General features: G+C 57.1%; 2 protein-coding genes across 2 annotated transcripts in view; one reads left to right on the forward strand and one right to left on the reverse strand.

Moving 5' to 3' along the window:
- Nucleotides 1-6,498, forward strand: part of POMGNT1 (protein O-linked mannose N-acetylglucosaminyltransferase 1 (beta 1,2-)) — a 16,017-nt gene extending 9,519 nt beyond the window's left edge. The window contains exons 12-22 of the mRNA XM_008640769.2: nt 542-625; nt 756-797; nt 967-1,025; nt 1,460-1,532; nt 1,843-1,971; nt 2,264-2,389; nt 2,545-2,609; nt 2,950-2,994; nt 3,173-3,308; nt 3,626-3,735; nt 4,012-6,498. Coding sequence (XP_008638991.1) covers nt 542-625; nt 756-797; nt 967-1,025; nt 1,460-1,532; nt 1,843-1,971; nt 2,264-2,389; nt 2,545-2,609; nt 2,950-2,994; nt 3,173-3,308; nt 3,626-3,735; nt 4,012-4,114 — 972 coding nt within the window. The 3' untranslated portion in view covers nt 4,115-6,498. The remainder of the gene's footprint in view (nt 1-541; nt 626-755; nt 798-966; nt 1,026-1,459; nt 1,533-1,842; nt 1,972-2,263; nt 2,390-2,544; nt 2,610-2,949; nt 2,995-3,172; nt 3,309-3,625; nt 3,736-4,011) is intronic.
- A 4,180-nt stretch (nt 6,499-10,678) lies between these two features.
- Nucleotides 10,679-15,347, reverse strand: TSPAN1 (tetraspanin 1). Its single transcript, XM_017743478.1, has 7 exons — nt 15,236-15,347; nt 14,006-14,212; nt 13,557-13,631; nt 12,754-12,852; nt 12,247-12,384; nt 11,687-11,770; nt 10,679-11,432 (listed from the first exon to the last, which is right to left on the reverse strand). The coding sequence occupies exons 1-7, from the start codon at nt 15,290-15,292 to the stop codon at nt 11,379-11,381; spliced, it is 714 nt and encodes a 237-aa protein (XP_017598967.1). The 5' UTR covers nt 15,293-15,347; the 3' UTR covers nt 10,679-11,378.
- Nucleotides 15,348-15,371: the final 24 nt, after the last annotated feature.

The following is a 15,371-nucleotide window of genomic DNA, read 5'->3' on the forward strand; positions in this document are numbered from 1 at the left end:
GAAAGAGGGAAGGGTTGGTACAATGGGAGTTCCTTCTCTCTCCTGTGGGTAGGAGGTGGGATGCACAGTAAGGGGATGGAGAAGGCCTTGGTGGCTCCTTCTTGGGGCAGAGATATGTCAGCCCAAATTTGGATTGCTTCTGACCCCTGTGCTTGGTCAGAAAGGTCCTTTTCTTGGCAACTGTGAGAGAACATTGAGTTGATTGTGGTCTTGCCATTAAGCAGCTACTAGATGGTCCTGGCTGTACCTGTTTTCTCTCTGCACTGTCTATGGGGGACTGGGAATCTGGGACCTCTCAGACATTCTTGGATACAACTTTGGGTCTGCAAAAAATGCTAACGAAGTCATGGTGATACTGAAGGGCTGAAGGGCCACAAAGGTTTGGCAAGCTCTGTGCTGCAGGGTGTATACTGAGCCTCACTAGTCCCCAAGAAGACAGGCACCTGCAGGGGATGTTCCTGTTGTCCTGGGGAGCTGACACAGGCAGGGGAGGGGAGTATGACCCACACATTTGAGGAGCTTTTTACTTTTTCCATTGCAGGAGCCGATGGATGTCGTGGAGCTGTTTGGCCTCTCAGGAATACAGCACACTCCCATCAGCATTAAAAATGCCAGAGTTTCCCAGGTGAGAGAGCTTTCCAAATCCTGGGACAGTTATTTCCAGGGACCTCCAATAGCATTTGAGGGAGGCAGGCTTAGCCCCACATCTGTGCCAGGTTGATGCTAACATGGGCAATGATTGTCTTTTCTTGTAGCACTACAAAGCCAGTCTGACTGCAACCTTCAACCTGTTCCCGGTGAGTGGGACTGCTACAGCGCAGGCTTTCCCTGGCATTTGTGATCCCTATCCCACAGGAGCTGGGATCAGTCCTGTGGGGCAAGGAACCACACAGGCAGGGAACACTGCTTGTGGCTCTGCTCTGTCCTGTTCATCTCCACGCTTCTGATGTTCTCCTTGCTCTACAGGATGCTAAATTTGCTGTGGTTCTGGAGGAAGATCTTGACATTTCCGTTGACTTCTTCAGGTAAAGTTGTGGGTTCCTCTGTAGGTGGACCATTTCCTGGAAGCTCTCTATATGCTCAGGAGAGACCAGATCCTTGCCATGCTGTACCTCACTTATCTGAGTCTGAGCAGACCCCAGGCAACAGCCAGAACTGAGCTCTGCTTTCAGTCCTGGCAATCAGTGCAGGCTGACTTCAGGGTTGGGGATCTCTTCCTGGTTTGCTTTTTGGGGATACTGATCCATTCTGTGCACACATGGTTGGGGCTGCCCCATAGCCAGATGACAGGGGCAGCATCTAATGCTGCTTGTTTGTTCTTAAGGAGAAGAAACTGATGGGCAGGAGACAATGAGGAGGAGATGCAGCTTAGCTTGTTTGGGTGCTCATCTCCTGGTGGACCGTTTGCCTTGGTTTGCATGGTAGAAGGATGTTTGACCAGAGTCAACTCTTTCCTTAGCTTTCTGAGCCAGTCAATTCACCTTCTGGAGGAGGATGAGAGCCTGTACTGCATCTCTGCTTGGAACGACCAGGTGGGTCAGGGAAGGATGGTGAAGCAGGGCCACCTCTGCTCTGCTGTGTTGTTCCCATGTCAGACTGGGGTTCAGGTTCCATCTTTAAAGTAGAGTGTGTCCCCCTACTTTCATCCTAAGCGGGTCTGTCTCCCCAGCCCTGAACTCTTCAGAAGTGCCCCTGCAAATCACCATCCTGTCCCTGCCATGTGCTTCCCAGTGGTTGTTCCCTTCTTCCCGTGATGAGAAAGTCAATGGAGCACGATGCCTCCCTTTTTTTGGTGGGGGAGGGGTGCATTCAGGGTGCTGAGCACTCCCCATAACATTGCAGGGCTATGAGCACACAGCTGAGGACCCCTCACTCCTGTACCGTGTGGAAACCATGCCAGGCCTGGGATGGGTCCTCCGGAAGAGCCTGTACAAGGATGAGCTGGAGCCAAAGTGGCCAACCCCTGAGAAGGTGAGTACGTTGGAGACCCTGTCTTCTGCACCCCCATCTCTGCCCTGATCTTCACCCAGTCCCTGGGTGTACAGCTCCTGGAGGAGCTATCCCTGTGCTTATACTGGGAAGGATGCCCAAGCAGAATGGATTTGGGACAGGCAGTGACTTGACGAGGAGCATAACCATCCATAGAGCTGGGGCCAAAGAGGGGGACTGGACCTGGTGTGGGCACCCATAAAGGTCCCTGGATGGCCACACTACCAAACCCTGTCCCCAGACTTGAGTGTGAGTAGCAGTTTTCCCTCCCCAGCTCTGGGACTGGGACATGTGGATGCGGATGCCTGAGCAGCGGAAGGGCCGGGAGTGCATCATCCCGGACATCTCGCGCTCCTACCACTTCGGCATTGTGGGGCTCAACATGAATGGCTACTTCCATGTGAGTGACCTCGCGCAGCCCCCACGCCCTGTCCTGCTGCTGAGCTCTGACTCGGACACCTCCCCAAGTAGTGGGGATGCCTGAGGTGATCTCCAGATATTGCTGACCCGTGATCAAACTTGGTTTTCCTTCCCTCCTGTCTCTCTTCCTCCCAGGAAGCCTATTTCAAGAAGCACAAGTTCAACACAGTTCCAAATGTCCAGCTTAAAAATGTGGAGAGGTGAGTGTTGGTCACAATGAGATCTTGATGAAACAGTTGCTTGGCCTGACCCTTGTCTCCTTGTGCTGGAGTCATTTCCCATCTGGAGCAGCCATAACCTCCCGTATCAGCACACTGGCCTCTGCTGGGGAGTGCTGGCAGTGGTTTTTGCAAGTTTGGGTTTGGCTACCCTGTGCTCCAGGGGCACCTGTTGAAGGGTGCCACATCTCAAGAATGTGTGGCAGTCCCCACCCTCCATTTATTGTTTTCAGCTGCCTTTAGTGTTACACTGGGGCAGTCTTAAGTTTGGATCAAACTGTCTGACTCTGCCCTGATCTCTGTGTTCTCTCCTCTCCAACAGCTTGAGGAAGGATAACTATGAGACCGAAATTCATCGGCTCCTGGGGTGAGTGCCTGCGGGAAGGTGGGGAGACCACGGGGCACACTGGGTGAACCATAACAGAAGGAAAGGTGGAGGTGGCCCTGGTGACCCCAGCCACGTTTTGCATGTCTGAAGTAGTCTGCATGGGAGTGGGGAGAAGGGGAGAGGGTGTCCCCTCTCACTCCCTGTTCCATTTCCACAGTGAGGCTGAGGTCTTGGACCACAGCAAGAACCCCTGTGAGGACTCCTTCGTGCCCGACACCGAGGGCAGGGTCTATGTCATGTTTATCAGGATGGAGCAGGAAGCGGATTTCACCACCTGGACTCAACTTGCCAAGGTGAGGCCCCTGACATGGCCTGTCCTCAGCCCTGCACTGGTCTCTGCATCGGTGGGAAATGCCTGGCTGTTGTTCTTGGGTTTGCCCATGGCATTGACACAGGTCACCAAATGGGTTCTCACTGTCCCTGGGTGCTGTTGAAGCTCTTGGTGTGGCTGGAGGGATGCAGCCCTGTGCCACTCCAGTCTTGGGGTGCAGTCCTCTCTGCTGTGTCTCGTTGAGAGCAGGGGTTGTGCCTCTTCCCATGCCAGGGGATGCCTGGCCCTGCTGTCCATCCCCAGGATCTGATGCCTTTTCCTCCCTCCCCACTATCCTAGTGCCTCCACATCTGGGACCTGGATGTCCGCGGGAACCACAAGGGGCTGTGGCGGCTCTTCCGCAAGAAGAACCACTTCCTTGTGGTGGGGGTCCCTGCCTCCCCCTACTCGTGAGTATCAGGGACACAAGGGTCTGAGTAATGCCCCATCCTTACAGCACTGTCCCCTGCCTGGCACACACCATCATCCACTTCAGTCCCAGCCCAATCCTGGGGGGACACCATCGCCACTTCTTAATCAGTGTGGTGGGAGGGGGGACGGGATACATTCCCAGGGCTGGAGATTCACAGTGGGAAGGAGATCATGCCAGGCAGTGCTGTTGGAAATTGGGGTCCTGAGGGGGACCACCAGCCCTGCCTGCTCCCATCCAGCCCCCTCACCTGCAGGTCCAAGAAGCCCTCGTCAGTGACACCAATCTACATGGAGCCCCCTGCCAAGGAGGAGGGGGCGGTGGCAGTGCCAGCGGTTCCAGCAGCAGAGCAGACGTGAGGCTGGCAGCTGGAAGCAGAGGGGACCTGGGGAGCACAGAGGCCCCCACAGTGCAGAGACAGAGTTGGCAGCAGCTCTCGGAGGCTGGTGACTGGATACAGACTCCTGCTTTGGGCTGCAAAAGCAGATGTTGGGCTCCCTCCAGCTCCCTGTTGTGGTTTCCCTTGCTGATGCACAGGACAGGGTCCTTCCCTGTAGATAGGCCACCCCCATCCCAGGAACTTGGGTTTTTTTAACACAGACACTCTACTAACGCTGCTCCTTTTGCCCCCTGGCTGGGCAAGGTTGGAGGAAGGAGATGCTCAACTGGAGCCTAGAGGGGGCCTCAAGAAACACCTCTGCTCTCCTTTTTGGCCCCAAAGTCCTGAGAAGGCAGCATGGTGCAAGTGCTGCAGCCTGCCAGCTGGGTGTTATTTATTAACTCTTGCCTGCTGGCTTTGTGCCCCATGGTGAACACAGTGCTGAAGAGGGGATATTCCAGCATCTCTCCTGTCACCTGCACGATGGATGCACCTTGAAGACTCTGTGCTGGGCTGGACATCTTCCTGCACACTGGCTTTGCTCCGTGGGCTGCAGGCAGTGGTGCAGCCCAGCTCACAGAAAAGGGAATGCTGAAGAGGAGCTGGACTTGCTGCGGACACGGAGGGGACACCCCACACCCAGCACGAGGGCAGTCAGTTCTGGGAGCTGGAGGTGATGTAGATAGAAGTGGACCAGGCTGTGTGCTCTGGTTCAGACTGCTCTCACCCACCTTCTCTGTGGGGAGCAGCCCTGCCCCTGGGTCGTGGGAGAGGGGGTGAAAGTGCCTTGCAGAGCGAGATGGGAGCAGCCAGCAGGCATCCCCTGGCTGCAGGGGCAGGGGGGGCCGGGGTCCTCTGGAACGAGAGATGCTGCACTATGGTCCTTGCCTGTGGTGCTGTACCCTGTCTCTCCATTCTCCCTGCCTAGGTATCCCCTGCTTTTGCTGAAGGCAGAGGGAGTTTCTTCTCCTGAATCCCCACCCTTACTGCAGTAAGTTGCTGGCAGGCAAGCTGTGAGCTGGTCTGGGATGGGCAGCCTGTGCCTCCTGCTGTGGTAGACCCCTTGTGCAGAGGGAGAGGGAGGGGGTTCCGTGCCTTAGGAAGGATCCCAGGGCCCCCTCCCATCCCCAACCATTCGGTACTAATGTCTCTGCACCCCGAGGGGGCAGTCCTGGTCCCCTTGCTCAGTACAGCTGCTCTCACCCGTGCAGCAAGAGATCCATTCTCTGCCCATCCCCTGGCCTTGGGCAGGGATGCAGTGCTCTGGCTTGCCTTTGGGAGAAGGAGTTGCTGCTCAGTCCTTTCCCTGAGGTCACAGGGGCTCTTCTCCTTCATTTTCTCACTGTGAACTGAGCATTGGGGTCTACACTACACTAACTTATTTATTTATTGCTTCTGGGAAGGGGCAGATCACAGGAAGCATCATGGAGAGCTGGCAGCCCCCCACCTGTGCAGGGGCAGTCATGGGAGGTTTGTCTCTTGTCCCCCTGGCTCCACCCTCTGTTCCCTGCTTTCCTCCCTTGCCCAGAATAGGAATGAAAACTTGTGAACCAGGAAACTCCTCTTGGCCAAGATGATCCCAGGGTGGATGCAGCACAGCTCTAGCATGACTGCAGGGACTCTGACCTTCACAGGCCCTTGCATGCCTGCCCCAGCAGGTGGGATGGGATGGATGCAGGAAGGGAACAAGAGCGTGCAGGGTGGCACCCTTGAGGCTGCACTACTGGTCTGGGGCTCAGCCCTGCCCCCCCCCCCCCCAGTGCTGCCCTTCTGTGGGACTCTCCTCTGGCAGCCAGTGGGCAGGTGGCCCCTGGCCCCTTGTGGCCCTGTGCTGGCCCTCAGGGTAAAGCAGGTCTTTTAAGAGGATGGAAAAGGGACTTGTCTTCTTCTGAGAACAAGTAGCTTGCTCCCTATGCCCTGCTTTGGAAAAACTTCCGTGGCTCTCCATTGCCCTTTCCTTGGCACCTCTGTTCCCAAGGCTCAGTTTCTCTTCCCTTTGAAAATAAATGAATCCCTTCTCGGGTAGGGCTCATGCTTGGCTTCCTCCCAGCTCCTCTTGGGGCTGGGGAAGGTGGTCCTAGGGATAGGGGATGGCTAAACATGAGTTCTCCTCTACTCCCCTGCCAGCCAGGGGTCTGTGGCTCCCTGCTCTCAGTGACAGCAGGACTTGACTGGTGGGCTTTAGGCTCCCCCTTCTCCACACAACACACCAGGCCTATAGGGTGCTGTTCTCCGTCCCTCCCCGTTCCCCCAGCAAGGCTCTGGGGTGGCAGCCGTGGCAGGGCTGGGTGTGTGGCATCACCAGGGTTTGACGCTTTCTGAATTGAATTATTTTTTCAAGAGTAAACATTGCAAAGCTGTTGAGCCTCGTGTGTTTCTTAGCTGGCCTTGTGCAGGGTCCAGGGCCGGGGTCCCTGGAAAGGACAGACCCCTGTTCTCTGGTGTCTTGCTCTGCCTAGGGTTGTGCAGGCCTGGCCATGGGCTAACAGTGGCCCCAGGCCTGTGCCAGCAGAGGTCCTCTGTGTGGTGCGAGCTGTTTGTGAGCTGTTTCCTCCTTGAGCTTTATCACTTTTATCTTCAGTTCAGCAACTGATGGAAACTTTGACGAGCTGCCTGGTGACTCGCCCCCATCTTCTTCCTGGCAACGCCAGCTGCTGTATCCTGAGAACTACAGCCTTGTCACCCTCTTGACCATTCCAAATACCTGCCCCCATGGGGCAGGGAGCCCTGGGAGGGCTGGGGATGCACCCATTTCAGGGGCAGAGACCACAGGACTGAAATAAAGAGGCACTGGGAGAGTGTCAGCCACCAGCATGCACCAGCTGCCTCCTGCTGCCTCCGGCTCCCCTGCCTGACCCCTGCAGCCAGGCAGGGCTGCCAGCCCCTCCCCAGGACCAAGCACAGCTCTCTGGCTGGGCAACCCCTTAGCAGAAGTTTCTTGCATAGCCCCGGGTGCTTGGTGAGGGGCTCTCATCTTGGGGGATCTCTCTCACTTCCTGGTGTATCCTGCTGGTGCTGGAGCATTCCCGGCTGGCCCAAGAGCTGGCTGGGCCACTGGCCCCTCGCCTGCCTGCCCTGGAAGTCCGATGCAGTGGCTGCCACAGCTCAGCCCCATGAGGCAGCAGCTGCAGCACGTGCTGCCCGAGCTGCAGTTCTCACCAGCCCCTGCAGCCCCCCCAGCCCGGCCTCCCTGGCTTTGTGCAGCTGCACAAAGGAGAACCTGTCCGGGGTGCTCCACCTCCCAGGAGCTGGCTGATAATTAAACAAAAGCAAAATAGCATTGGCATGAAACTTGACCTTTCCAGAGCTTGTGGGGGGTGGGGAATTTTGCATGATTTCTGGTGGTGTTTATTTCTATGCATTATGGTTTTTTGTTGGAGATCTCTGGGCCGGGGAAGCAGGAAGTCCCTGTGCTCTGATGATGGGCTGCTATGTGGCAGACAAGGTCCACACTGACCCTTCCCATGGCACATCGGTTCTTCTGTGCCCCACAGATGGAGGAAAGTGCCTTCCAGCCAGAGTCCTCTGGGATAACACACCCGGTTCTCTTGAACGGAGAGATCTCAGCACTAGAGGGATGCTGTGTGTGCTGGCCCCATCTCCTTCCCTGTGTGGGAGGGAGTCAATGGTGCTGTGTCCAGCCACTTGCATCCCAGCCCAGGGAACTGATCCGAAATTTTCAGCACCCTCCGCTTCATAAAAAGTCATAAATGCCAGATGCATTTATGAATGAAAAGTCATAAATGCCAAGGTGCCCAAACTGCTCCCAGGAAGGGGCTCTGCTTGGCTTCTCCCCTTTTTCTCAGCTGTGGGGGGGTTCTTTCCCTGCACCCAGCCCATTCCTGTCCCTGTTCCCTGCTGTGCCTGTGGACACAGGGCTGCCACCTCCTGTGCCCACATCTAAGGTAGGTGGCAAATTAATCTTCAACTGGCTATCCAGGATTGCTGTGAGTTATTGTGCCATTCCTGCCCAGTGCAGCATTAATGATTAACACGCCAGGCTCAATGTCAGCTCCTGCCTGCTGCCGTTTGAATAGCCCTTGCATCGCCTCCTCTGATATCTCGGCAAACAATTAGGGCAGGGAGCTGCCTAAAAAGCACCGTTGGCCTTAGGCTGGCACTCGGGATGGTTTATCTCTGAGGAAGAGGAGAAGGGGAGTCAAGCAGGAAGTCTGTGCCAGGGAAAGTGTGCATTGGCTCGCTTTTTCCCCTGGACCAGCCTGCGCCCTTCAAGGATATCCTCTTCCCCCCACTCTTGGAACATCCTGGCCAGGCTGCTACGGCAGGCAGGGGAAATTCCCCACAGCGGGCACTCCTTGGGCAGTTAGTGCTGGATGAGTTTGCTTTTGCTTCTTAGTTTTACCCCCTTTATCAGCACAAACCCAAAGAGTTGCAGTTCCTCCTTCTTTTCATGTGCCTGTTCCTATCAACGCTAATTCCCAGGAAGGAGGGGGCGGCTCCTTTCCTGAATTGCTGATCACTGCCCACTCCCTGCCAGCACAGGCGCCTGCACCACACAGGGTTTGCCTGCTGTGCCCCGGGGCAAGCGATGCCGGTGGAGAGCGCACCCTACAAATCCCCAGGAATTTTGGTCTGTGCGCAGCTCCCATCATGGCACTGGCTGCTTTCCCAACGTCCCTGCAGGGAGACTTTCCCCTCCTGCCTTCCCTCACCCTGTGTCCCAGGCGGAAAAGAAGAATCCCCACTTTGGCACACACCCAGATGCGTCAAGTGCTCGAGCCATCTCCTGCCATCTTCCCGGGAGCAATAAGGAAGTTTCTGTTTGCCACCACAAGCCCTCGGGGACATTTCGGCCTTGTGCTGTCGGTTTCTGATGGCCCCAGCATGCCAGTCTGGGAGAACTGGGCAAGTCTAAGGGGTACAAGGTGCAGAGGTGCCTGGTGGCACCCACATGGGCTGGTGGGGATGGTTGGGCTGGGATGTGCCGCGGGGCTGGTGGGGAACCAGCTGGAATGGGATCTCCTTGGAGAGCCCAAAGGCTGTGGCAGTGGAGGGCAGGGGCACAGAGGGAGCACAGGGAGGCTATGCCAGTCCAGTTTACCCCCCACTGCTCTGCTTTTGGCTGCCAGGGCAGCCAAGAGCCGCAAAGGGCAACTGGGAGGAGTCACATCTGCAAGGAGAAACTGGTCCTTCAAGTTTTCCCGGCAGGTGGAGGGCAGGAACCAAGCCAGTGTTTGCAGGGCTATTTACAAAGCTCAGTGCCACAGAAACAGCCTGTCCTGCCCCATGGCTGGGAGGAGTTGTGAAGGTGGAAGGCAGCAGCTGGCCAGGCATCACCCCTGAGCCTGCTCAACCCTGCAGGGGTGATGGTGAGAGGGTGTGTACCGGGATTCAGCTCTGCAAGGCATCCCAGAAACAAGGGGCAGAGGAGGACATGGCTGGGTGTGCCCAGCACTGTGCCAGCTGGTTCCTGGGCACCACAACACCTCTAGGAAGGGGTGCCTGGCAGCTCCTACAGCCTTGGAGAGGGAAAAAAGAGTCATAAAAGCCCTGACGTCACCCATGAGGTGGCGCCAGTTTATGGTAGAACTGGAACCTATTCACCTGTCCAGGAAAGACAAGGCTATTTTCTGGCAGCTTCCCCCCACACCTTGCCAGGAGGCAGGGCCAAATCCCATGGCCCCAGGGCTGAGGAACCCAAGGTGGGGAGTGGGTGCCTATGCCTGTCTCACTGTCCCCTGCCCACTCCTGCCACTGTGACAGGTACTGGATGGCACCAGGGAGATGCCAGACCATGGCAGTGCCTCGGTGCAGCCCCGTACCCAGGGCAGGAGCTGATAAGGGGGTGGCACAGCAGACAGGGAGCAAGGCAGGGCATGGAGAGGCTGGGGGACCCCCTGCCACTCGCCCTGCCCCACAGCCAGAGAGGCAGGAAGCCTTGTGGCAAAAACAGGGTGAAGGAGCCCCTTGGGAGCACCCATGGTGGCTGTGCTTTCCAAGTGGAGAAACTGAGGCAGAGCAAGTATATCCTCAAGGGAACAGAGGGAGCAGTGCTGGGGAAAGAGGGGGTCTGGAAACCCCCCAAGCCCACCCATGACCTCCCCCATCCCCACCCATAGAGGGAGAGCAGATGCATCACACACAGGCAGTGCAGGACAATGCTGGAGTGGAGATGTTCAGAGGTGGGGCTGGCAGGATCCATCCCTCCTCACCACCCCAGTCCAGGTTCCTGCAGCTGATGGGGATGCAGGAACCCCTCAGCCAGCCCTGCCTTTCAAGCCAAGCTGTTGCTCAGTCCCTGACAGACGCTGTGAGCAAGCAGTGCTGTTGCAGAGGGTGGGGGGTGCAAGGCTGGTGGTCCCCCTGCACCCTGTCTGTTATGCAAACATGGGGCTGTTCTGTTTCCAAGCACCTGAACAGGTGAGGAGCCACATGCAAGGAGGGCAGGTAGGCTGTGGGCACAGCTGTGCTGCCTGCAAGGACATGGAAGGGAAGGTGGGAGGGAGGCAAGGCAGCCCCTACCCCTGCATCCCCCCGGCAGAGGGTATTTATTAAAGGCAACACCGAGATCAACTCCAGAAAATAATTTGTATCCAAGATGAAAAATTTATTTGCATTTCTTTACAGCGTGGAGAGGGGCTTAGGCACAAAATGTCAGGGGGTATAAGGGGCAGCCCCAGCCCCGGCAGAGCCAGGGACCACCAGGGCTGTCTTCATGCCAGGGAAGGGGCAGAGACCAGCCAGCACCCAGCCAGCCCTTCTTTTAGGGGACAACATGGCAACAAGGCCAGGGGTGGCAGAAAATGGGTGCAAGAGTAGATACATGCCCTATGAGGGTGTAGTTACCACCTAAAACTGATGCAGGGGGACACGGTGGGGACAGCGTGGGAGAGGTACAGCACCCGCCTCCAGGAGTTTATCAAGGCATTGCTGTGCCATTGCCAGATCAGCAGCCCTGAACTGCCTTTATCACCGGCTGGTATCAGCCCTGTGCTGCTTTATCACGTGCTGGTATCAGCCAAACGGACCAAGCAGCTTCTCCCAACAACTCCCCCAATCAAAAACCACCCCAAATCTCTATGTACAGACTCCATATACCATATCAGTACAAAAATATACACAAACTCTACAGATCCCAGCTCAGTAGATCAAAATACAGCTATAAATCACAGTGCACAGGAGAGCATCAGACCCAGAGAGGGACGGGGTCCCCCCGAGAGCATGGCACGCCACGGGTGCACCCCGGCATGGGGGTTGGCAGGTCATCCTCCTGCCTCGGGGGGTCACTTCTCATCCAGCCGACAGTACAGGTACATGGAAACTGCCATGGCCGCGATCTGGGGGCAGCAAGGTGCAAATCAGCCCCCTTAAATGTGCGCCTCCCCTCCCCAACACAGGTTTGGGTCACAGCCCACCATCCCCAGTGTGCCAAGGCAGGAGGGCTGGATGTGCCCAGGGAACAAGGCTCAGTAGCCTGGAGCTGCAGGTGGTCCATGGAGCTGCACCAGTCCCCTGAACACCCCCCAGGGCTGGTCCCAGCCCCACCTGCAGGCACAAGGAGGAGGCAGCCCAGCAGTGCTCAGGCACTCACCTCCAAGGCAGCGATGCCGGCTGCCACGCCGCCTGCCACTCCCGCGTTTGTCTTGATTTCTTCCAAGATCTGTTTGAAACAGCCCTGCAGGAGGCAACCATGCAGGTGAGGATGAGCAAGAGGTGGTGATACCCCAATTGCCAGGGCACAGCATCCCCCAGAAAGGGAGGTACAGCTTCTCCAACCCAGAGCACACAGCCATGGAGAAGGTCTGGGGGCTTCAGGGGACAACTCAGCCACTTCTCAGATCAAATACTGGGTGGGGAACAAGGAAAGGAAGGGAAGAAGCAGGGAAATCACCTAAAAAGGCAGAGCAGTACCTGGGTTCATGCCCAGCATTAGGCACACCACTCCATTCCCCTTGTGACCAGAGCAACATAACAGCTTTGCTTGTCTCTGCCAGGGACGAGCCGAGGCCACCATAGCATCCCCCCAGAACTTAAAGCCCATGGGACCACCACGTGCAGAGCTGGAGCTACAGGAGAGGTCTCCCCCTCTGTGCCCAGGCACACCCCAAGCCAGGCTCTGCCAGAGGGCAAGAGCCATGGGCACGTCCGTACCTCGATGTCCTTTTCTGCAGCCAGCGTGTCGTTGCAGGGCTCCAGCATGTCACAGCACTGCCTGGGGTAGCTGTTGTACGTCTTATAGAAGTAGGAGTTGTTGAAGTCCGTGTAGTTATTCAGGCCACAGCAGTGAACCTAAGAGGGAGAGAGAGGAAGGCATGGGAAGAGCATCCTTCAGGTCTCCCTCCAGGCTCCGACACCACCTGGACCCCACTGGCTCATGGAAGGTATCACCCAGCTCAACCCTGCTTCTGTGGGGTGCTCAGTAGGCACCTTGGGTCCAGGATTTTGCCCCATGCATCATCACATACAGCTCTCACACCACTAGGTCCCAAGCAGGTAATTCCCAGGCACCTGGGGAGCCGAGGAGGTGGTGACAGTTCAGCACATCCAGGATTGTGGTGTGTCCCCACTCCCATCTCACTGTCCCACCCAGATGTGCACCACCTAGCCTGTGTTGGGAGGATCCCGACCCACAGGTGAGGGCCCCAGGGCTCAGCACACCTCTTCCATGGTGGCATTCCAGATGTGCGTGAATGTGTCGTTCACCCCATACCTCTCCTTCAGGAGAGGGGTCACCAGACCTGTCAGCAATGTCTCTGCCTGGAAGAAAGGGCAGAAAAACACCATCAGAGAAGGTTCTGGGGAGCACCACAGAGCTGAGCACCCCCATACTGGTCTCAGCCTATGGAGAGGAGACCAAACAGACCCAGCACAGCCCGAAGTCACACCATGTCCATTTGACCCACAGAGAGTTTGTCGCCTTCCCCACTAACCAGTGTTTTATGGCACCAAGGTCACTTATGCCCAGTGAGTCATCTGATAAGCGATGATAAGTGAGGGAGCCAGGAATGATGTTGGCCCTGTGGCTGACTTCTCCAGTGCCTAATGAGGCAGTCCCCTTTCTCCCCAGGTGGATTCTCAGGTGCCTAATAAGGGGGTGAGTTTGCTCGGCATGAGGCAATAGGGACTTCCTCCCCCAGTGGCTCCCACCCTCAGAGGTGGGGAGGTGTCAAGCCTAAGCTGGTTAGGGACTGAGGGGCTCAACAGAAAGAAGTGGGCAAAACTCGGCCTAAAAAATGAGGGTTATGATAAAACAGAAACCCCCATTCCCACCACCCTCAGGCTACTCCAGCCTACCCACGTAGCTGCCACCAGCAGCAGCCAACATCCCTTCCTCCTGCAGCACTGACCACTGCACAGCTTCCACACCCATGGGCAGCACTGCCAGCCCGTGTCTCCTCTTTTCCCAAGGGGTAGGACGGGTCCCAGATCAGCCCAACCCAAGACTCAGGCATTGCACTCACAAGACCTGTGAAGACCAGAGCCACCACGGCAGCAGCAACTTCAGCAATGAAGATGATCAGCACCACTGAGAAGAACTAGGACACAGCAAGGGGCAGGAGGTCAAACAGACAGCCAGAACCCTCAGGGGCCCCTGGAACTCATCAGCTTCCCCAGGGCTCAAGCCCTCCTGCCTCATTGCCTTCAGCTCTGCTCCTGGGCAGGAGCAGCACAGCCTTGTCCTCCAGCCCTCCACCTGCATGGGGCTGAGCTCTCTGGACACGCTCCAAGAGAGACCTCAGCTCAGGGGCAGACTTTGAGTCCAGCATTGCCCTTCCAAGGGCCACCCAGACTGCCACTACATGGAAACATCCACAGAGAACATCTTTGCAGAGAAATCTGCCCATCAGGTCTCCCCCACCACAGCCCCAGCTCAAACGAAGCTTGGTAAGGAGGTCAGTCAGGTCCATACCATCATCAGGAGACATTTGCTCTCCTTCTGGGCACCATAGCACCCGAGGAAGCCGATCACCAGCAGGATGGCACCAATGACGATGAGAAGATAGCTCACATTCACAACCTGCAGGATGCTAGAGGAGAGCGCCCCAAATATTTTCAGGAATGACTCTCCATCCACTTTGACCCAGATGCCAACTCCCAGGAGGGTCCCGCCACCGAGCTGGGAGGAGAAAGGCAATATCAGCTTCCAGATAGGCATGAGATTTGCTATTTGGGGAAGGCCCTGGCACAGGTGTTTCTCCCCTCAGCAGTTTTTCACCACACCAAAGCAAGACTTTGTGGCACTGCAGGCAGCTCAGGGCATTGGCAGACGGGTCAGTACCCTGAAACACACCCCACCACCCTGGGCACATCCCCTGGGCTGTGTCACAGCTGCCCCCCTCCCCAGCCCCAGGGGTTTCTGTGCCAGCAGTGCCACTAGCCTCCCCACGACCCCACACCGCCAGTTCGGACCCTGGCCACCGTCACACCACCACAAGTTCCTCCATACAGGGCAGCTGCCCGTCCACCCAGAGGAGAAGCTGAGCAGCCCCTGGCCACAGACACTCATGCACTCCTGGGCAAGGTGAACTCTGGGCTGCCTGCAGTCTGTGCCAGTCCTCCCCTCTGCCCACTCAACCTTCCCCACCACATTCAGATCCTGGCAGGAGCTTTACAGGGGGGTTGTTTCACCAGAGCGAGCCTGAAGGCTCTGCATCCCCTCCTTCCCAAGGCTGTATCCTATCACACCCTCTTCCAGGTGGCTCCTGCAGAGCCAGGGCAGCTCTTGGGAGCTCCACTACCCTTCTCCCTGGGTGGGAGTAGAGCCCACATGTGCTCTGAATTCCCGACATCCAGGAACCCCAACACCACAGTCACACGTCGGCTGCTCCCCTACAGAGGTAGGGCCCCCAGGCAGGGACCCAGCAAACCCCCTTTTCTGGGGCACTCAGCACCCCTTCCCAAGCTTCAGCACAGCGAGGGACAGGGGCAGCTGATGCAACAGCCACTGTCCCCAGAGCACGGCGCAGCCCTCTGGGCTTTGCAAGTCCCACCTACACCCACCTGCCCACACTCTCCACCCCATAGCCCACAGAAAGGAACACGGAGGGGCAGGAGAGCCCAGCCAGACCCACGCCACACCCGGCTCCGGGAGCTCCCCGAGACCCCCTCCCGCAGACCTCAGCTCCCGTGGCGCACTTACGAAGATGGCCAGGTTGAAGAGGATCATCATGACCTTGATAAAGGTGAAGCACCCCATCTTTGCACCTGGGGAGAGTAGAGAGGTTACCGGGAGAACCCCCACCCGGCACAGCCGCTGCCGTCCCGAGAGCCCCGCG

The sequence above is a fragment of the Corvus brachyrhynchos genome, unplaced genomic scaffold (assembly GCF_000691975.1).
Source record: "Corvus brachyrhynchos isolate BGI_N302 unplaced genomic scaffold, ASM69197v1 scaffold48, whole genome shotgun sequence".
Classification (NCBI taxonomy): Eukaryota; Metazoa; Chordata; class Aves; order Passeriformes; family Corvidae; genus Corvus; species Corvus brachyrhynchos.